Raw genomic sequence first — 18953 nt, 5'->3', positions numbered from 1 at the left:
TTTATTTAGTGTGGTCTCATTGGGGGGGGGGAGAGCCAGCAGACCCCCCAGTCTACCGTTAGGGTCCTGAAATAAGAAAAAGTTTAATACAGAGCAAGGATGTGCCCAGCCAAGCAGTCTACCACTGACTCCTCCTTGCCTGAGGATCATGTTCTGTAAGGTGAGAAAGACAATTTCCGCTCTGGCTCACATTCCTGTGTTCTTCTGCACGAGATCCCAGGGAAGCCCTGCTGTCCTTGGGGCCCATCTTTCAACAGTATCATAGCCAGACTGAGAGACACAAGTGGCTCTCTCCAATCTTTGTACCTGTCAGACTGGCTAAAGGCAGATCGGGATTCATGAAGATGGTCCCCAGAAAAGCTATGTGTCATATGACCCAGAAGCAGACTGGAGACAGGTCTAGGAAAATGTCTGCCTTTGATGTTAGTGGCAAAAGAACACAGAACCCATGGTTAACAGAATCAACCAGTCAAATAAAAGAGGGAAACTCCCCGAGACTCTCCAGGATGATGAGGTCGTCGGTCTGTTAGGGCTGAGGCATTCGCAGGAGCTGTCTGGAAGTTCCTCCTTTTTATTATGCATTGCCAATGTTACCAGCTTGTTGTAGTTAACAGACATTTTACATTTTAATTAAAGCGGGCTGCCTGTGGTGTTTGTTTGTTTGTTTGTTTGTTTGTAAACTTGCTTTTAAAAAAGCCACTTGCTGGGCGGTGGTGGTGCACGCCTTTAATCCCAGCACTTGGGAGGCAGAGGCAGGCAGATTTCTGAGTTCGAGGCCAGCCTGGTGTACAGAGTGAGTTCCAGGCCAGCCATGGCTATCAAGAGAAACCCTGTCTCAAACAAACAAACAAACAAACAAACAAAAACAGACAAAAAAAAGCAACTTGATTGCCTAGGTAAGATAAGCCATTTTGGGGTCCTTATCTTTAGAGTTTTGCATCTTCCCAAATACTTTCAAGTTAGTGACTATCAGGCGGGAGGCAGCTAGAGTGCCTGATCGTTGCACTTCTTTGAAACTTTGTTCTGCATATATGTTTTTCTTTTCTTCTGAAAAGTTGCCTATCTATGCTAGCTAGCTACAGAATGTCCTTGGGGTCAGTTTTAAGAGCTGTGTTTGGGATTGGCTTTCTCAGCCTGAGACATCTCTCAGTGGGTCTTGGGGTGTCCTGCATGGCCCCGGAGGATGGGTGAGCCATCCTCAGATATGTCTCCTAGTGCGAGCCTGGACAGCGCCTTCTGACCCAGGAATGGGTTATGTTGGTCTGGCTTCCCTAAGGCCAGCAAGCCCTGGAATGCTCCTCCTGACACCTCCATGCATTTGGGTGGGGGGAGGGAACAAGGTACCTCTTGTTCTGGTGTCTCTGTCACCAGGCATTCATAAAATTCCTAAGCTAAAGGCTTGGCAAGGAGGTCAGAGGTGAAGCCTCAGAAAGAGAACCCGTGCATCTGAGAAGGAATGTCAAAGAAGACAAAGGCCAAATGATAATGAAAATATTTCAAAGACATGAAAACTAAGACAAATAAAACAAAAACTGAAAATGGCTTCGAGGTTCTGAAGGCAAAGAAAATACTAAAAATAAGCTAACCAGCCCGAATCTAAACAGCCTTTAGAACTCCGAAGGCCAGCAAGCAGGCCAAACAACCCAGACCAAAATGCTTTCAAACTTTCTAAACAAATTAGACACCCACAACAAAATGTGTTCATTGAAAGCAGACCAGAAAGATGTTATCAAAGGCAGACCTTTATCCAGCTCGGAATAAGTTCTGGAGCCATTTTGAGTGACCATGACCCCGGAAACACAGACTCAGCTTACACCATGTTCCAATGTGGAACCAGTTTCATGGAGTTTGTATGGTTTCACAGAAGAGAGACAGCCATGAGTTAAGAGGCGAGTTTAGAATGTGTTGAGAGGTGGGTACAGGAGTTGATGGGAGCTAGCCCATAGGCCTGAGACTCTCTCCGATGGAACCATAGCTTTTAGCTAGGTAGAAGCTAGTTCAGTACATCCTAAGAGGATTTTAATCTTTTGTCAGGAGATGTCAGTTCTGATGTAGAGATAAGGGAATTCACCTCTGGACCTGCAACATTCCAACCTCTGCACAGCCCAGAATTCCTCGGCAGCTATCAGTGTCTGCGGACACAGTCTCCATACAGTTTTCCTTCCCAGGCAGATGCAGCTTCTTAAGTGTTCATTCACTGCTGGGATGTCTGCTTCAGTGCTGGAGCTCGTAGCTTGTCTCAGAGAGGGCCAAGCAAGGCATGGCTTGTCCTGTACTCCCTACTCCATGGGGGGCTGCACATTAGTGCCTTTAGAGGCCCCTGTGGCTGGATCTGGCATATGATCTGGGAGAACCTAGAGCCTACAGACAGCAACCTCACAACTGAGATTTGTATGTCGTAGTTTTCTGGTGCTTGGGGATTGGGCCAGAGCCTCAGAAACACTGGGCAACTGCTCTGCTGCTGAGCCGCAGCCCTGGCTCTGGACTGAGGAGAGGAGAGGAGGGCCTTGCTGTTTTTGTTTGTTGGTGAATGTGTGCGTGAGTGTGTGTATAATGTAAGTGTGTAGTGTGTGCCTGCATCTGTGCCTGCATGAGGCCAGAGGAGGACAGGGTGCCCCGCTTTATCACGCCTGCTTTCTGTTTTACTCCCTTGAGATGGGATCTCTCACCAGACCTGGAGCCAGACTGGTAAGACTCAGGCCCCTGTGCAGCACATACTGGGGTTACTTACTGGCTGTTATATGAGAGCTGAGGATTTGAACTTGGGTTCTCAGGATACTTAGCAAGTACTCTTACCACTGAGCCTTGTGTAGTCTAGGGTGGCCTAAAACTCAGTGTGTAGCCAAGGCTGACCTTGGACATCTGGTCCTCCTGCCTCTACCTCTGATGTGCCATTTGAATGGTTGAGTGTGTGTGTGTGTGTGTGTGTGTGTGTGTGTGTGTGCCATACAAGAACCATAGCGTAAGTATGGAGGTCAGAGGAGCCAACTCATCATGGAGCTTTTTGACAAGATACTACCTAAAGCAGATCCCTGGCAAGAGAGCAGAAAGTTGGCCTCTTGCCCAGCTCCTCATCCTGTAACCACAAATAAAACCTGCCTTAGAACAACCAGACCTCTCCATGGCCAGTTTCCTGGGAGATATTTATCTCTTATCTAGTACTACTAAGCCTTGTGTAGTGACCCTGTGCTTTGGAAACACAAACATCTTGTCAAGCATATCTTTAGTTCAGATTGTAAATCAGCAAGAAGCCACCTACCCACTGCCTCCAGCAGCAAGGACTCCTTCCTGTCAATCCAGCTAAGTAGGAGCCCTCTTTTGAGTAGGGGGAAACTGAGGCTCTAGTGCCCTTAGCAAGGAGGAGCTCCTGTATAGCAGGTGCTCTGTAACCTCATTTGTAGACATGAATATCTTTCCAACTTAATCCTTTTTACACTTATTATCTGTGGGTATACTCGCCCACAGAGGATAGCCTGCTTGGGTCAATTCTATTCTTCCACCATGTAGGTCTGGGGATGAATCTCATGTCTTCAAGGCAGTGGAGCATACCTTTTCCTACTGAGCCATCACATCAGCCTTTACTTTTGAGACAGGGTTTAGTATATCCCAGGCTGGCCTCAAATTCACTATGTAGCCAAGGATGGCCTTGAACTCCTGGTCTGGTCTCCACACCTTGAGTGCTGGGATCAATGGTATGGTATATAGGACATATATCTCCAGCCAAGGTCTTTTAGTTCCAGCAACTGTTATGGCAGCAGGGGTGGAGTTGACAAGATACTCAGCTTCATCTTATAGCTAGGGAAATTGTGCCAGAGGGGAAGACACATCTCCAGCCACATCGGTACTCTAAGGACAGGCTAAGTTTACCAGCTGATGGGGTCCAGGCTAGTTGCCCCTAGCTCCCTGCTGTTCTGAGGCATGGCCAGGCTGATGCTAATGTACCTTTAGCCTGATTACTGTCCTCTACCTATCTAGTTGACTGGGGAATGGAGTGAGCAGGGAAGGAAGGTTGCCTTTCTCCAGTCTGTGCTCCCAAGAGCCAGTGAAAAGAACAGGAGCCAAGGGTGAGCTGCAGCAGGCAAGGGAAACAAGGGTCTTTGTAAATCAGGCTTTTTGCTGGAAGGGGTTCCCAGGAGAGTAGGAGGACTCCAAAGAAGACACTGGGACAAGTACACCCACGTCCCACTGCTGCTGAAGTGACTTCACATGGAGTTAGTGACAAACAAAACTCTGGAGCTTAGAAGCTGGCATCAGAGAGCAGAGCCTGGTGGCAGTGCAAGCCTGTCACCTCAGTACTGCAGAGGCTCAGGCCTGTCACCTCAGTACTGCAGAGGTGGGGGCGGTTCAAGGTCACACTTGGCTAAGTAGTGAGTTTGAGCCCAGCGTTTTAGATACCGTCAGGAAAGAAAAATGAAGGGAGGAAGGGAAAAGAAAGAGGAAATTGGTTTTGTTGATAATGTATAAAGATCTGAGTTCTGATCCCCAGAACCCACTTAAAAATCTAGACATGAAGATGGGTATTTGTAATTTGCTGTCAGCAGAGGCAGGCGGGTGCTCGGAGCTCACTGGCCTGGCAGGTTAGCAGAATGATGAGGTCCAGGATCAGTGGGAGATCACACCTCAAAAAGTAACAGGGCCAGGCTGTGGTGGTGCACGCCCTTAATCTCAGCACTTGAGGGGCAGAAGCAGGTGGATCTCTGGGTTCATCTTAGTCTACAGAGCAAATTCCAGGAGAGCCAGAGCTACCCAGAGAAATCCTGTCTCAAAAAAAAAAAAAAAAAAAAAAACCAAAATAAATGAAACTTGGGTCTAGGCCTGGTGGCACATGCCTTTAATCCTAGCAGAAACAGGTAACTCTCTGTGAGTTCCAGGCCATGGAGAGTAGATAGTGAGTTCCTCTCTCTCTCTCTCCCTTTCTCTCTCTCTCTCTCTCTCTCTCTCTCTCTCTCTCTCTCTCTCTCTTGCTCTCTCTCTCTCTCTTGCTCTCTCTCTCTTGCTCTCACGTGCTCTCTCTCTCAAATAAGGTAAGGTGCTTGGGCCAGTGAGACCTGAATTCTATCCCTGTGACTCACATGGCAGAACAAAACCAGCTTTAGCAAGTTATCTTCTGACTTTCATACAGGTACTGTGGCACACAATAAATAAATAAATGCAATTTTAAAAGAAATTTAAAAGATAAGATGGGCAATTGAGAAAGTCATGTGACAGCAGCTACTGACTTCCACACATAGGTGCGCGCATGTGAATATTCCCACCCACATGCAAATATACACACCCAAATGAACTCGCGCGCGCGAACACACACACACACACACACACACACACACACGAATTAGCAGCAATTGTGGGTCTGTGTCTTGCTAGAGGATGGCTGAAGGATCTATCTCCTCACCTTCCATCTTGCAGAGACAACCCGCCTCTATGGCTGTGGGTCCAGCATCACAGAAGCAACATATTAGCATAAATGGCCTGGTTCTCACGCCCTCTACCTGCCCTGCTCTTTCGGAAGGTGGGCATGGGTCAGTGATATGCAGATTAGGGTGGCGACCTGATCTTAAGTGAGAAAACAGACTGCGTAGTCTGAGGCTTTCAAAAGAGCAAAGGTCCTGAGCCAAGGATGGTGTGGGACACCTCCATTCCTCTGTTTTTCCCCACCCCCATTTCCCCACCCCGCACCAGCACTTGGAGCAGAAGTCTCTGGTTTCCCTCTCCACTTGAGCAGGGGGCCTGCTGCGGGTGATCAGGGTGGGCGGGGAGTGGGCGTGGGCGACCGCCTACTCAGGGCTTAGCCCGCCTCCTCCTCTCCATAAGCCGCCTTGTGAGACGGTCTCACTCTCAGTCCGGGTGTCCTCGAGTGGAAGCCTAGGCTGGTTAGCCGAGATGCCTTCCCTGGGCCTGGTGATGGAGAACGGCCAGGTGCTCCCGGCCTTTCTGTTCTGCAGCACACTGCTGGTCATCAAGATGTACGCGGTAGCTGTCATCACAGGCCACACCAGGCTGCGGAAAAAGGTAAGTTTGCTGGTGGTGTGGGGGGGGGGGGGGGGGGGGGGGGGGGGAAGGAGAAGGGGATCAGCCCTCTGCTGACTTTTTCCTGCAAGAAACTCTGAGGACTGAAAAACGTTGTCGAGATGTGTATGCCAGCTTGCGGTGGGAGCTCCTTCAAGGCTGCCGCCACCGCAGCCCTTGTGGAAGCTGGCTTGGCCTTCAGCTCCTGAACCCTCTTGGTATGAGAGCCCTCGGGGGTTCCCTTGCGAGGGACTCTTGCAGAGGCAGTTTCCCGGCAGGCAGGCAGGGAGATTTCATATCTGGGTGGAGTGGAAACCGGCAAAGCAGGAGCCTAACAAGTCTTTCCGTGGAAATTCCCACTCCCCATGGACGCCACTTACACTCGTGGCACCCTCTAGCCTTGAGGGACCACAGACATTCTCTGGTCCGAGTCCCGGCAAAGAAACCGAAGTAAAAGAACCTACACGGAACTGGTGGGAGTGGCCGGGGCTCCCAGAACCCTTCCAGGGGTCCATTGGAAGCGTCTAGGAGGCAGAAACCTTTGAAGCATCTGCTTTTATAGGCACTTAACCCTAAACCAACACTTGTCCAGCCCAAAGGCGAGGGGCATGGAGAACGGGATAGGATCCGGGTGGGCCTCTTGCACTCCTGCCAGGTTCAGCCCCTGGGGCAGGTACTGACAGGAATAAAGGCAGGGCCACCACTTAATGACTGTCTCTCATTCTCCTGCTTTGGTTTGTCTGGGTCACTGATGCCAGGGAGAGATAGCTACATTCTGTTCTTGTCCCTTCTGTAGGGCCCCAAAGTTGAGCACTACATTACCACCAGGGAAGGCAGTGGCAGTTAGTTTACCTTGGTTTTCCAGTGAGTAGCTTGGGCTAAGGAGATGCCTGCCTGCTGTGAGCTCCTTCTGTCCCCTTTCAAGTTAACTCTCTGGCTCCAGAGCCTGACTTCCTCCTGGGCTCCTCTCTGCATGATGGGAGATGCAGGGATTGAGGGAAGACCCCTCTGCTTTGGGCCCTGGGGCCCCTCTATTTCTGCCAAGAGGGACCAGGGGATTGCGCTCTCCAAAGAGATGGGAGCCGGCTCAGGATCCTCTCCCCAGCAGCCTGGAGATGTGGGCAGTTGAGAGGAAGCTCAGTGTCCCTCTCAGCGAACCCGGAGACTTGAATGGTGAACACACCATCCACGCTGGTCCTTAAGACTGGTTCCTACTGGAATCTGTTGTGAACAGTAGCAGCCGCAGGTCTTTCCTGGAAGTGCATGCTGAGTGGCCCTTGACCCACTAAAGGTGGCTCCCTGATATCTGATTACAGGAACTCCATTGGTAGCAAGGCTGGGCCCTCAGAGTTAGGGGCTTTGGAGCCAGGAGGGAGGAATTCTGGGTGGGAGATCCTGGCCTTTCTGTGTTATTTTACATTTTTCTCAGGCTGGGCAGGAGCAGGCTCATCTACCAGCTGGGGCTCCAGGGACAGCCTGAAGTGAAGCTCCATTGGCCTTGCTCACCTCACAATTTAGACAGGCTGATTCAGGTGTTGATGGGAGGGACTCAAGCTAGGCAAACAGGACCTTGAGCCCCTCCCGAGTGTATTCTAGACTAGCTAGTCACACTGAGCTCCAGTCCAATGGTTTCTCTTAACCTCTGAGCCAGGGCGGGAGGGTGTCTCCTTGAGCTTCGGTTCTGTGGCACAGAGAAGAGATTCAGGGGAGCAGGGTGAATGGCTCTGTATATAGGTGGTGTATGTAGGTAGGTCCTGTATGTAGGTGGTATACTGTTGCCTCGCCCCTGAGCCCTGTCTCAGACAGGAACCTCTTCAGGGTGGTGATCCTCAGCTACTTACTGTGTTTCAGGCTTTTGCCAACCCCGAGGATGCGCTGAAACGTGGAGGCCTCCAGTATTATAGGAGTGACCCAGACGTGGAGCGCTGCCTCAGGTGAGTACCTGTCAGTGTCACTTGGTCACAGACCCAGCTGGCACCTGTCCTTGCAGAGTTTCTGAACTGGGGACTTGGGAGTCTCCCGTGTGCCTAAGAGTATCGGTGGGCCTGATTTCTCCTCTCAGACTGTTATAGTTTACTCATTACCTTTGTCTTGGAAAAACAAATTCTCATGATCTGGAATTTCAAAGTTAGTTCAAGGTTGATGGTTTAAGTCTAAATCCCAGCACCTGGGAACTGGAAGCAGGATGCGCAACCATGTGAGACTATTAATTTTTTTTCTTTTTCTTTTCTTTTTTTTTTTTTTTTTTTTTTTTTTTTTTTTTTTTTTTTTTTTTTTGTTTTGTTTTTTGAGATAGGGTTTCTCTGTGAAGCCCTGGCTATCCTGGAACTCTCTCTGTAGAACAGGTTGGCCTTGAACTCAGAAATCTGCCTGCCTCTGCCTCCCAAGTGCTGAGATTAATGGTGTGTGCCACCACTGCCTGGCTGAGACCATTATTTTTTAAAGATTTATTTGTTTTTATTTATATGAGTACACTGTAGCTGTCTTTAGACACACCAGAAGAGTGCATCAGATTCCATTAGAGATGGTTGTGATCTACCATATGGTTGCTGGGAATTGAACTCAGGACCTCTGAAAGAGCAGTCAGTGCTTTTAACCGCTGAGCCATCTCTCCATTTTTTTTTAAGATTTATTTATCTTATGTATATGAGTATACTGTAGCTGTCTTCAGACACACCAAAGAGGGCATCAGATCCCATTCCAGATGATTGGGACCTCTGTAGCTGTCTTCAGACACACCAAAGAGGGCATCGGATCCCATTCCAGATGATTGGGACCTCTGGAAGAGCAGCCAGTGCTTTTAACTGCTGAGCCATCACTCCACCCCCCTGTAGAGTGAGACCAAGCAAATAAACAAAAAAAAGAAATACAAGAGAGATGCAGTGGCTTACACCTGTGATCCTAGCACTTGGGAGGTCCAGGGAGGAAGATCAGGAATTCAGACCTGCCTCTACTACACATAGAGAACCAACTCTTGCAAGTGGGTCTCCAACTGTGTGTGCGTGCATGTGTACACAGACACCCCCTTTCCTGTCTATTTCTAAATGTAAAGAAACAATATTGATAATAATTAATAATTATTAATAATAATAATTATCATTATGGTTTTTCGAGACAGGGTTTCAATATGTAACGGCCTTGGCTGTCCTGGAACTCACTTTATAGGCCAGGCTGGCCTTGAACTCAGAGATCTGCCTGCCTCTGCTTCCTGAATGCCGAGAGCATCACCACTGTCCAGACGTAAAAACCATTTTTAAAGTGAGTCTTAAGGTTAGGTATTGTGGCACATACCCATGATGACAATGTTTTGGAGACTGAGGCAGGAGAATTGCCTTGAATTCCAGGCTGGTATAGGCTAGAGGTTAAAGCGCAGCCTCATAAAGCAAAGCAAAACAAAAAGAAAGTCTTGGCTGTGTAAACTTCCCCTGGAGACTAAAAGTCGATTTTTTTAGCAGCTGGCTTAGTATTGGAGCTTGGGAACGTTTCTTCACTGTCTTATTGGTAATCCAGAGTGAAGAGGGGGTACTGGAGTGATAGCAGCAAGGAAGATGGGCAGCTGAACCGGGTGAGATGTGAAACAGACCAGCACACACGGCTCCTAGCGCATCCCCTGCCTCTGGCAGACACAGGCAGGACGCTGTTGATTCCATAACGGAATTCCCTTCTGAAAACAAAGTCTGGGAGGCTTCCCTTATGTTTTCCTTAGCCATTGACAATAATGTACACACTTGTGGTTTTAAAATAACGACAGCAACGTGTCACAGGAAGTGAGACTCCAGGCTACTCATCAGTATTTCCAACAGAAATACTAGCTAACCCATGTGTGTTCCATCTGGCAATGTCCATTCATTGTTTAATGAGCACCTACTGTGTGGCAGGCACTGGTACCAGACACTGGCTGGTTCCATGAATAAATGGCAGTGCCCAACCTATGTTGGTGACTCTTAGGTTGTCTGTAAAATTCTGAGCTACTGAGAGAAGGAAAGTGAGTGATCCAGCCAGTCATCCCAGCCAGTCAACAATGGGTGTGTGTGTGTGTGTGTGTGTGTGTGTGTGGTGTGTGTGTGTGTGGTGTGTACGTGTGTGTGTGTGTGGTGTGTATATGTGTCTGTGTGTTTGTGTGGTGTGTGTGTGTGTGTGTGTTTTGTTGGCTCCTAAGGGTATAACCTCATTCAGGGAAGACAAAAGACCCATAAGGAACTCCAGCATTTCTCTTTACCCAGTAGGATCTTAATTTTTTTTAAAATTTGGTTTATATTTATTTTGCTTTATGCGTATGAATGTTTTCCCTGCATGTAGATATGTGCACCACATATGTGCCTTTCAGATCCCTTGGAACTGGGGTTACAGATGGCTGTGATCCTCCATATGGGTTCTGGGAATTGATCCCAGTGCTCCTCTGCAAGAGAAATAAGTTCTCTTAATCCCTGAGCCATCTCTCTGGCCAGGATTTCATTTTGTATCCTCTCTAGAACTGCAGCTTAAATGGTTGACATTACTCTAGCATTTTCTGGACATTCCCTCCTAAGGATGCTGTAGAGATCCACTCGGTGAAGCTTGTTTTAGGTACTGGGCTCTGGGGCTGGACACCTGGGTAGCTCTGGAACTCTGCTGACTCCACAGAACATCACAGAAAATCAAAGGTTGGATATGAAGTTTGGGTTGGTAGAGTGTGTGTATAAAATAGAATTGGAGGGCCAGGTGGTGGTGGTGCACGTCTTTAATCCCAGCACTTGGGAGGCAGAGGCAGGTAGATTTCTGAGTTCGAGGCCAACCTGGTCTACAGAGTGAGTTCCAGGACAGCCAGGGCTACTCAGAGAAACCCTGTCTCGAAAAACCAAAAAAAAAAAAAAAAAAAAAAAAAATAGAGTTGGAGGCTAGCCTGGGCTATATGAGACCCTGTCCCTTGAAGGGAAGGAAGGAAGGAAGAAAGGAAGGAAGGAAGGAAGGAAGGAAGGAAGGAAGGAAGGAAGACAGTGGTAGCAATCTTTTTTAATCCCAGTTCTTTGGAAGCAGAGGCAGGAGGATCTCTTTGAATTTGGGTCCAGCCTGATCTACATAGTGAGTTCCAAGCCAACCAGAGCTGTGCAGTGAGGCCCTGTCTCAAAGAAGAAAGTGTGTTAGCCAAAGGTGCAGAACTGAGACTCATGCCTGCTGCCTACCACTAGGCACTGGCTGGAGACGAGGTAGGGTGGGGGCAGACAGTTAAATTAGAACTGAGGTATGGGCCCTTCCTTGGCCCACCGTGCTGTGGACACAGGAAGCATGAAGGCTGGATTCTGGATCATGAATCTGCTTTGCAGATTAGCACATTCTGGAGACAAACCAGCCTGTCTCTCGGGGCAAACCATGTTTAAAGAGTGGAACCCAAGTGGCAGGACAAGGTACAGTGGATAAGAGCACTTGTTACTCCTGCAGAGGACTCAGGTTCGATTCCCAGCCCCATATGTGCCCTTTTCTGACCTCCTCAGGCACCAGGTACACATACATACATGCAGGCAGAATACTCATACAGATAATAAAATAGAATAATTTTGTTGCTGTCTTTGTTTTTTGAAGCAGAGTTTTTCTGCGTAGCCTAGCCGTCCTCCAGTTCATAGAGATCAGCCTGTCTTTGCCTCCCAAGTGCTAGAATTAAAGGTACAAACTTGCCCTAAACATTTTTTAAGATTAAAAAGAAGAATGGACTGGAGCCCACTTGTAGTGGCCTTCACGCACCTGGAATCCTGGCCTGAGGACAGGAGTTCAAAGCCAGACTTTGCTGCACAGTATAACAACAGAGGCAGCTGTTGGAGCGATGGAGGCCTTGTGTGACTGTGTAAGGAGCAGTGAAGTCCTGAGTGTGTATTGTTGACATTGGAATGTCCATGCCAAAGACACGGGGTGCCGGTACTGGGGTGGGGGTGGGGAGCTGCGTAAGAACTCGAAGCTGCAGCCTGACCTGCTTACACTTGGAGACCTGCTCTCCCACAGAGACCTGACCCCTCCCTCCCCCGTTCTGTACGTGATACACTCCGGGTGGAGAGAGCAGCACACCAACACCAGCTATTCTGTAAGCAGATCTGTTCTTTCCTTCCTCCCTGCCCCAGTCAGAACAAGCCCCAGCCTTCCTGGACAGGTACCTGCCACCTTTTCCTCCCAGGACAACTTGCCTGCGTTTGCAGATGAGGATGTTTTTGCCTGCAGCTGTGTAAGAATTCTAATGCAGGGCTGGTTCCCCAGAGGGAACACCTGGCCCAAGCCTCCTCCTGTTTCTCACTGTTTTGGTTTTTTCGAGACAGGGTTTCTCTGAGTAGCCCTGGCTGTCCTAGAACTCACTCTGTAGACTAGGCTGGCCTCAAACTCAGAAATCCACCTGCCTCTGCCTCCCAAGTGCTGGGATTAAAGGCATGCGCCACCACCGCCCAGCTCTCACTGGGTTTTTAGTCTGAGGAAAGCAATTTGCCAGGAAATTGGGCCACCTCTGCTCCTCCACGGACAGTGTTCCTGTCCATTTATCAACAGTAGATACAGGCTCAGAGAAGGAGAGACACCTGCCTGTGGTCTCAGAGCTCCTTGGTGGCAGTCAGAGCTGGTGGCCCCGGGTGGAACCCCCATTTCTCACTAGGGTGGGTGAGGGCCTGTGGCAGGTTATCAGCTTGAAGAGAATGAGGAGCAACCACAGCAATGTCTAGGCCAGGGCTAGTGATTTGGAAGTGGCCATGATAGGGCCTGGCATTCTGCTTTTCTCTAGTCTCTGGGTACCAGCACACACGGCGCCCCAACACTGAGGAGAGTGATGTTATCTGTAGAGATGAAAGAGGTTTGCCAAGGTCTGAGCCCCCACCCCACCCCCAGGCTGTAACCCTGTCTTACAGGAGGGCTAAGCCTCAGCACCCCATTGCCTCAGCCCCACCCCTTGCCAAGTTCCTTCCTGCACCTCCTCTTTTGGCACCAAGCCCCGTCCTCCTTGAACCCTGAGTATACGTGCGTGCCCGCAGCAGAAACACGTTGCTGAGCAGTGCAGCCAGCTGCTGTCGTGTGTTGAGGGTGAGGGGCAGGCCTGATGCCACAGGGGGGCTGTGCAAGACTCGGCTGGTAGGGATTGACTTTGGGCAACTTTTGCCTCCCTTCGAGTGACACACTGGAGTGACACATCGCTCTGTTTCCACCTACGTGACTCCCTCCATGCCTTTGTTTGGATCCTGTGGCAGGGAAGGACAGGTGAACTTGTTTGTTTTTTCAGCATCCTGGTTTCCCCATTCCTCCCTGTGCCCTGTGCCCTGCACCACGGTGACTTTGTGGGGCTCCATTGTGGTTTCAGACAGAGAGGGAGGGGGGTGCTGGGTCATAGCACTATCCTCCTGCATGGTCACCCCTTCCCTGCAGAAATCTCTGCAGGGACCTGACATACAGAAGAGGAACCCCCTCCTCCTACCTGCATCCCAAACTTCCTGGTCTACAGGGTCAGTCATATTTGTTCTCAATATTGTCTGGTTTTGTTTTGTTTTAAAATATTTATTTATTGTATGTATGTATATGAGTACACTGTAGCTGTACAGATGGTTGTGAGCCTTCATGTGGTTGTTGGGAATTGAATTTTTAGGACCTCTGCTCACTCCGCAGTCCCTGCTTGCTCCAGCCCAAAGATTTATTTATTATTATATGTAAAGACACTGTAGCTGACTTTAGACTCGACAGAAGAGGGAGTGAGATCTCATTATGGATGGTTGTTAGCCACCATGTGGTTGCTGGGATTTGAACTCAGGACCTCTGGAAGAGCAGGCAATGCTCTTAACCGCTGAGCCATCTCACCAGGCCCTGGTGTTGTTTTTGATATCGTCTCAGGTAGCCCAGGCCGGCCTCTAACTCTATGTAGCTAAAAATAGCTTTGAGCTTCTGATCTTTGTACCTTTACCTCTCTAAAGCTAGAATTACAGGCATGTGCCACCGTCCCTGGATTATGTGCTGCTGGGGACTGGAGCCTATATCTTGACAAGTGTTACACCAGCTAGGCCATATTCTTAGCCTTTAAAAAACGTATCTTTATGTGTATGGGTGTTTTGCCTACACATAAGTGTGTACACCATATACACATAGTCCTCTCAAGCCAGAATGAGGCATCAGACCCCTTGGAGTTGTCTATTGTGGGTCACCATGTGGGTGTTTGGAAGGAACTGGGGTCCTCTGCAGGAGCAGCCAGTCCTCTCAGTCACTGGGCTGTCTCCAGCTCTGTTTTTATTTTAGGACAGTAGCTCAGGCTAACTGCAATGCTGCTGTAGTCAAGGCAGACCTTGAACTCCTGGTTCACAATAATCCTCCTGCCTTAGCCTTCCAAGTGTTAAAATACAGGTATGAGCCAGCACACCTGGCACCGACTCTCACTTTTAGTTCCTTAGTGAAGGTGTGCTTGCACATGCCTGTGCGCCCAGGGGTTAGCCTGGGCTGCTGTTTCTCAGGTGCTGTCTCACTGTTTTCCAAGACAGGACTACAACTTGGAGCTAGGCTAGGCTGGGCAGCCTATGAATCTAAGGAAGGCTCCCGTCTCCTTTCCTGTGAGCTGGGATTCTGGGGACTAAAGTTCATAGGACACTTTACAGAGAGAGGGAGGGAAGCGGCTCCTCAACCCTCAGCTGCCTTGGATTAAAGAAGATATTGTCTGGCAACTGAGCCCCTCCCCCTCGCCATACTTTTCCATGATCATGTCTCTCATAGCTCCCTGTGGTCGGCAGAGCTCATCTGAGACTGGTTAATTTTCTGGGATGGGTTTTCAAGGGTGTTCCCTGACTGGCTTGTGTGGAGAGTCATAATGGCCCCAGCTCTTAGGTCTCCCACCCTTCCCTGTGGTCAGATCCTAGAGTCCAGCCAGACCCGGCACCCTGTGTCACCCCTTGTAGTAGTATTACCTCACCACAGGCTGAGAGCTGCCCTAACCAGGCACACACACAGATTTGTCCAGTGTCTGGTTTACAAGGTCATGATCCAGGGAGAAAGGAGAAGGAAGAGTCACACAGATGGGTCTCAGGAGGCTGGAGGCTCGATGTAATACCTGGGAAAGTTCCAGGCCCTGCTGCAAGTATGGGAGTGTGTGTGTGTGGTGTGGATGCATGTGTCAGTGTCTGTGGTATGTGTGGGTATGTGTCTGTGGTGCATACATATTTGTGTGTGGTGTGTTTTTGTCTGTATATATATGTGTGTGGTGTGTGTCTGAATGCATGTGTCTGTGTGTCTGTGGCATCTATGGTGTGTGCTTGTATGTGCATGCATATGTGTGTTTGTGGTGTGTTTTGTCTGTATATATGTGTGTGGTATGTGTCTGTGGTGTGTGTCTGTGTATGCATGTGTCAGTGTGTCTGTAGTGTGTGTGTGTGTGTGTGTGTGTTGTGTGAGAGAGACTGAGAGGGAGGTATGGGTGTGCAGAGATCAGACTCCTCAAGGCAGGGCCTCTCACTGAATGGGGAACTAGGACACCCCCCATTTCCATCTAGGATCATAAGCACTTGTAGTTACATCCAGGGTTTATCTTGTTTTAAATATGAGTAGTGGGGATTTGAACTCTGGTCCTCATGATTGTGCAGCAATCCCTTTGCCCACTGAGCCCCCCATTTTTTTTAAAGACAGAAAATTTTATATATAGCCCAGGCCTGCCTCAACTTACTATGTAGCTAAGTATGACCCAAGATTTATTCATATTTTTATTTTATATGTGTTTGCTTGAATGTTTGTGTGTACTATGTGTGTGCCTGGTACCTTCTGAGGCCAGAGGAGGATGTCAGATTTCTTGGAACTGGAGCTGCAGATGGTTGTGACCCATTATTATATGGGTGCTGGGATTTGAACCTGGGTCCTCTACAAGAACAAAAAGTGCTCTTCACTGCTGAGCCATCGCTCCAGGCCCTGACCTTGAACTCTTGATTATAGTCATTTTTCCAGCACACCCTGTTTTAAGCAGAGCTCAGGGTGAGCATTCCACCCACTAAGCTATATCCCTACCTTAGGAAATCTTTTTTTTTTTTTTTTTTTTTTTTTGGTTTTTCAAGACTGGGTTTCTCTGTGTAGCCTTGACTCTCCTGGGGCTCACTCTGTAGACCATGCTGTTCTCGAACTCAGAAATCTGTGTGCCTCTGCCTCCCAAGTACTGGGATTGAAGGCGTGCACCACCACTGCCAGCCCACCTTAGGAATTTTTATGCCCTTGGATGAATTTCATTTTCCTCCTGTGTTACCCAGCACCCCACCCCCACCCATCTGCCTCACTTCCCTTTTGTGTACTTTACTGGGGCAAACAGGTCAACTTTGAACCCTGTGCTGTTCTTACCGCAGGACCTTTGCACATGCTGGGTCCTTTCCCTGCCTGGCTAGTTTCCCATCATTTAGTCTATAACAAATCTCCATCCCTGACTACTGCCCTGGTCCCCCTGCAGCATTGGAGTGGGGGTGCTCCAGGCCTCTACTTGGCTCTCCCTACTTTCTTGCACTCAGTAAAAGGCCGGTCGTCCCTTGATGAGATTCACTTTACCAATGGGAAACAAGATGAGGCCGCTGATGTGGGTCACTGCAAGAGTGCTGGGGCCAGGCCGGGCAGGCCCATTGGCCCGTGCTGCTGGTTGGATGTACTGCAGCTGGAAGTCCCAGTGTCCCCATACTGAACTGGAGCCAGTCCTGGGAAAGGTCATGGCTCGGCCACTGGGTTCATGTTTATTTAAGCGTTCATCGATGGCTCCAGGCATTCACTTCTCCAGAGGAGGGAGGTTTGACTGCCTGTTTTGTCCCAGAGAGAGGTGATGGTCCAAAGGGGGTCCTGGGAACTGAGCGGCAGCTGGTGGAGTTTTCTCCCTGTCTTGTTAGTTATTTATGGTAGGGTTGTACTTAGGCCCCCTGCCCTGCGTCTTCACAAAAGAGCCAGATAGCATTCAAGAACAAAGGGAAGGCTTTGCCAGGAGGGCAGCCCATGCTTGGCTTATAAATGGAAGAGTCCTACAGTTATCTCTGCAAAGATGTTGCTTGGTCAGCATTAGGGGTGGAAAGAGACAGAGTCCAGCAGGAGACACAGCCAAAACCTGCTTTCAGAGGGCAGGTGGGTCCCAGCCCTGCTTCAGAGAGTGCCTGTCACTCGCCTCTGACCCCAGTCCTCTGAATCCTCCTTTTTCTGCCTGGTGTCTAAGGGACACAAAGGACTGTGTGGGGTGAGTGGGAAAAGCTGGGCCCATACAAGCCCCAATCCATTGGCAGCTTCTCTGGCCAAGCCTTTTAATAGGGCATTGAGCCATAGCCACCAGCCTCTTCTGATGTCTGTGTCCCCCTTGGGTTTAGGGTGTCTGGCGGTCCCAGAAGGTCGCTGTTGTGTTGGGAGCCCCAGCACTAAGCCTCCTAACTGTACCTCTGCTCCCCAGAGCTCACCGCAACGACATGGAGACAATCTACCCTTTCCTCTTCCTTGGCTTCGTCTACTCATGCCTGGGACCCAACCCTCTGATCGCCTGGATCCATTTCCTCGTTGTCCTCACAGGCCGCATGGTTCACACTGTGGCCTACCTGGGCAAGCTGAACCCACGCATTCGCTCCGGGGCCTATGTCCTGGCCCAGGTCTCCTGCTTCTCTATGGCTCTGCAGATCCTCTGGGAAGTGGCCCATCATCTGTGAGCAGCAGCCGAAGCCTCCTCAGCTACCACAATGGGGACAGAGCCCTGAAGGCTGAACCTGAGGACTTGGTGTCCCTTCTAGAATAGGGATGGGCTCAGGTCCTGGGTTCCTGGCTAACCTAGGTATATGGATCTCTGGGCTCAATGTGCACATGTGTGTTTCTTAGCCTTTTGGGATCCTGGGTGAAGTGCCTGATTAGAACCACTTACAGATGAGCTGTCGAAATTGACAGAACATGCTTTACCTCACAAAATGCCTTAAACATTGCACCACACTCCCTCTTACCCATAAAACAAAGGACAGAGGATTGTCCAACAGAGCCATCATTCCATATAGGGCTAAAAATGAAGGCTTTTCAGACCTACCTACAATTCTGGCCCAGCCCGAGGAGAGCCACCTGGCTGGTGTGTGTCCGAGGATGGCCTCACAAGAGGCCCAGCAGTGGGCAGCTCCCTGTGGAGGTAGGGTGCGTGCTATTTTTTCAGAGGTGGGAAGGTCAGAGCGTCCCTGTCCCCTGCCCCCTGTTGATACCTCCCTGTCATTTGAGTGCCTTGGGTAGCACAGGCTCAGGGTGGTGAGAATGTTTCACGGCTCAGCCTGCTTGTGCAAGGCCTTGGCTCCTCCACAGACTGAAAGGATGGGCTTTGACCAACCACTGAAAGGGAGCTTTGGGCTTCTTCAGCTCTGTGAGGTTTGAAGATGCCAAATGTCTACTCCTGTGGCAAATCTCACTTATGTGTGTGTGTGTATGGTGTCCCTCTAGAGTCCTCCTTGAGACCTGTTCAGGTTTAGTCATTAAACAGCAGAATGTGACCTGTGAATGTTCCATGTCTAATCCCCGTGCTGTCCCAGCTGGCCTGGTGCCCACTGCGAAGTTTCAGATTCCGGTGTGTGTATGTTTTACTTTGGTGAGACCAGGTCCCACTTAGCCCAAGTTGGCCTTAAACTTACTATGCAGCCAGGACAACCTTGAGCTAGCAGCCTACCTGTGCCTCCTAAATGCTGGGATTACAGGTCTACTCCTCCACAGGGCCAAGCCAGCACAGGCGACTTATTTGTAGAAATCACACTCCACCAGGGAAGTCCTTCTTCTGCAAGGAGCTCCCAGACAAGATGGTGTTTGGCTTGGGATCCACAGATGACCAAATCCTGCCTGCCCAGGGGTGACTCTTCCTGCCGCTCTGCCACCTTGAAGGACTCTGATTTTCTGCTCTACAGACAGAGAAGTGACCACCTGAAGGCATAGGGTCTGCCCTGGGACATTCAGGCTCCCAAGCTTTCCACCCAAGGCTGCTGCCTAGCCACACTGCCTCTCCTTCCTCCCAG

The 18953-nt window shown here is 49.7% G+C and overlaps 1 protein-coding gene across 1 annotated transcript; it reads left to right on the top strand.

Moving 5' to 3' along the window:
• Positions 1–5811: 5811 nt before the first annotated feature.
• Ptges (prostaglandin E synthase) lies at positions 5812–18440 on the top strand. Its single transcript, XM_031369714.1, has 3 exons — positions 5812–6009; positions 7858–7940; positions 17378–18440. The coding sequence occupies exons 1-3, from the start codon at positions 5881–5883 to the stop codon at positions 17625–17627; spliced, it is 462 nt and encodes a 153-aa protein (XP_031225574.1). The 5' UTR covers positions 5812–5880; the 3' UTR covers positions 17628–18440.
• The last annotated feature ends 513 nt before the right edge of the window (positions 18441–18953 follow it).

This window comes from Mastomys coucha, unplaced genomic scaffold (genome assembly GCF_008632895.1).
Source record: "Mastomys coucha isolate ucsf_1 unplaced genomic scaffold, UCSF_Mcou_1 pScaffold15, whole genome shotgun sequence".
Taxonomy (NCBI): domain Eukaryota; kingdom Metazoa; phylum Chordata; class Mammalia; order Rodentia; family Muridae; genus Mastomys; species Mastomys coucha.
The sequence above is the reverse complement of the archived record's forward strand: the minus strand, read 5'-3'. Positions and strand labels throughout refer to the sequence as shown.

Bases quoted from the DNA above. Each gene is read 5' to 3' on its own strand.
- Ptges (XM_031369714.1), top strand. From the start codon at position 5,881: ATGCCTTCCCTGGGCCTGGTGATGGAGAACGGCCAGGTGCTCCCGGCC. The intron at 6,010-7,857 runs GTAAGTTTGCTG...ACTGTGTTTCAG, and splicing joins ACACCAGGCTGCGGAAAAAG to GCTTTTGCCAACCCCGAGGA. The intron at 7,941-17,377 runs GTGAGTACCTGT...TCTGCTCCCCAG, and splicing joins GACGTGGAGCGCTGCCTCAG to AGCTCACCGCAACGACATGG.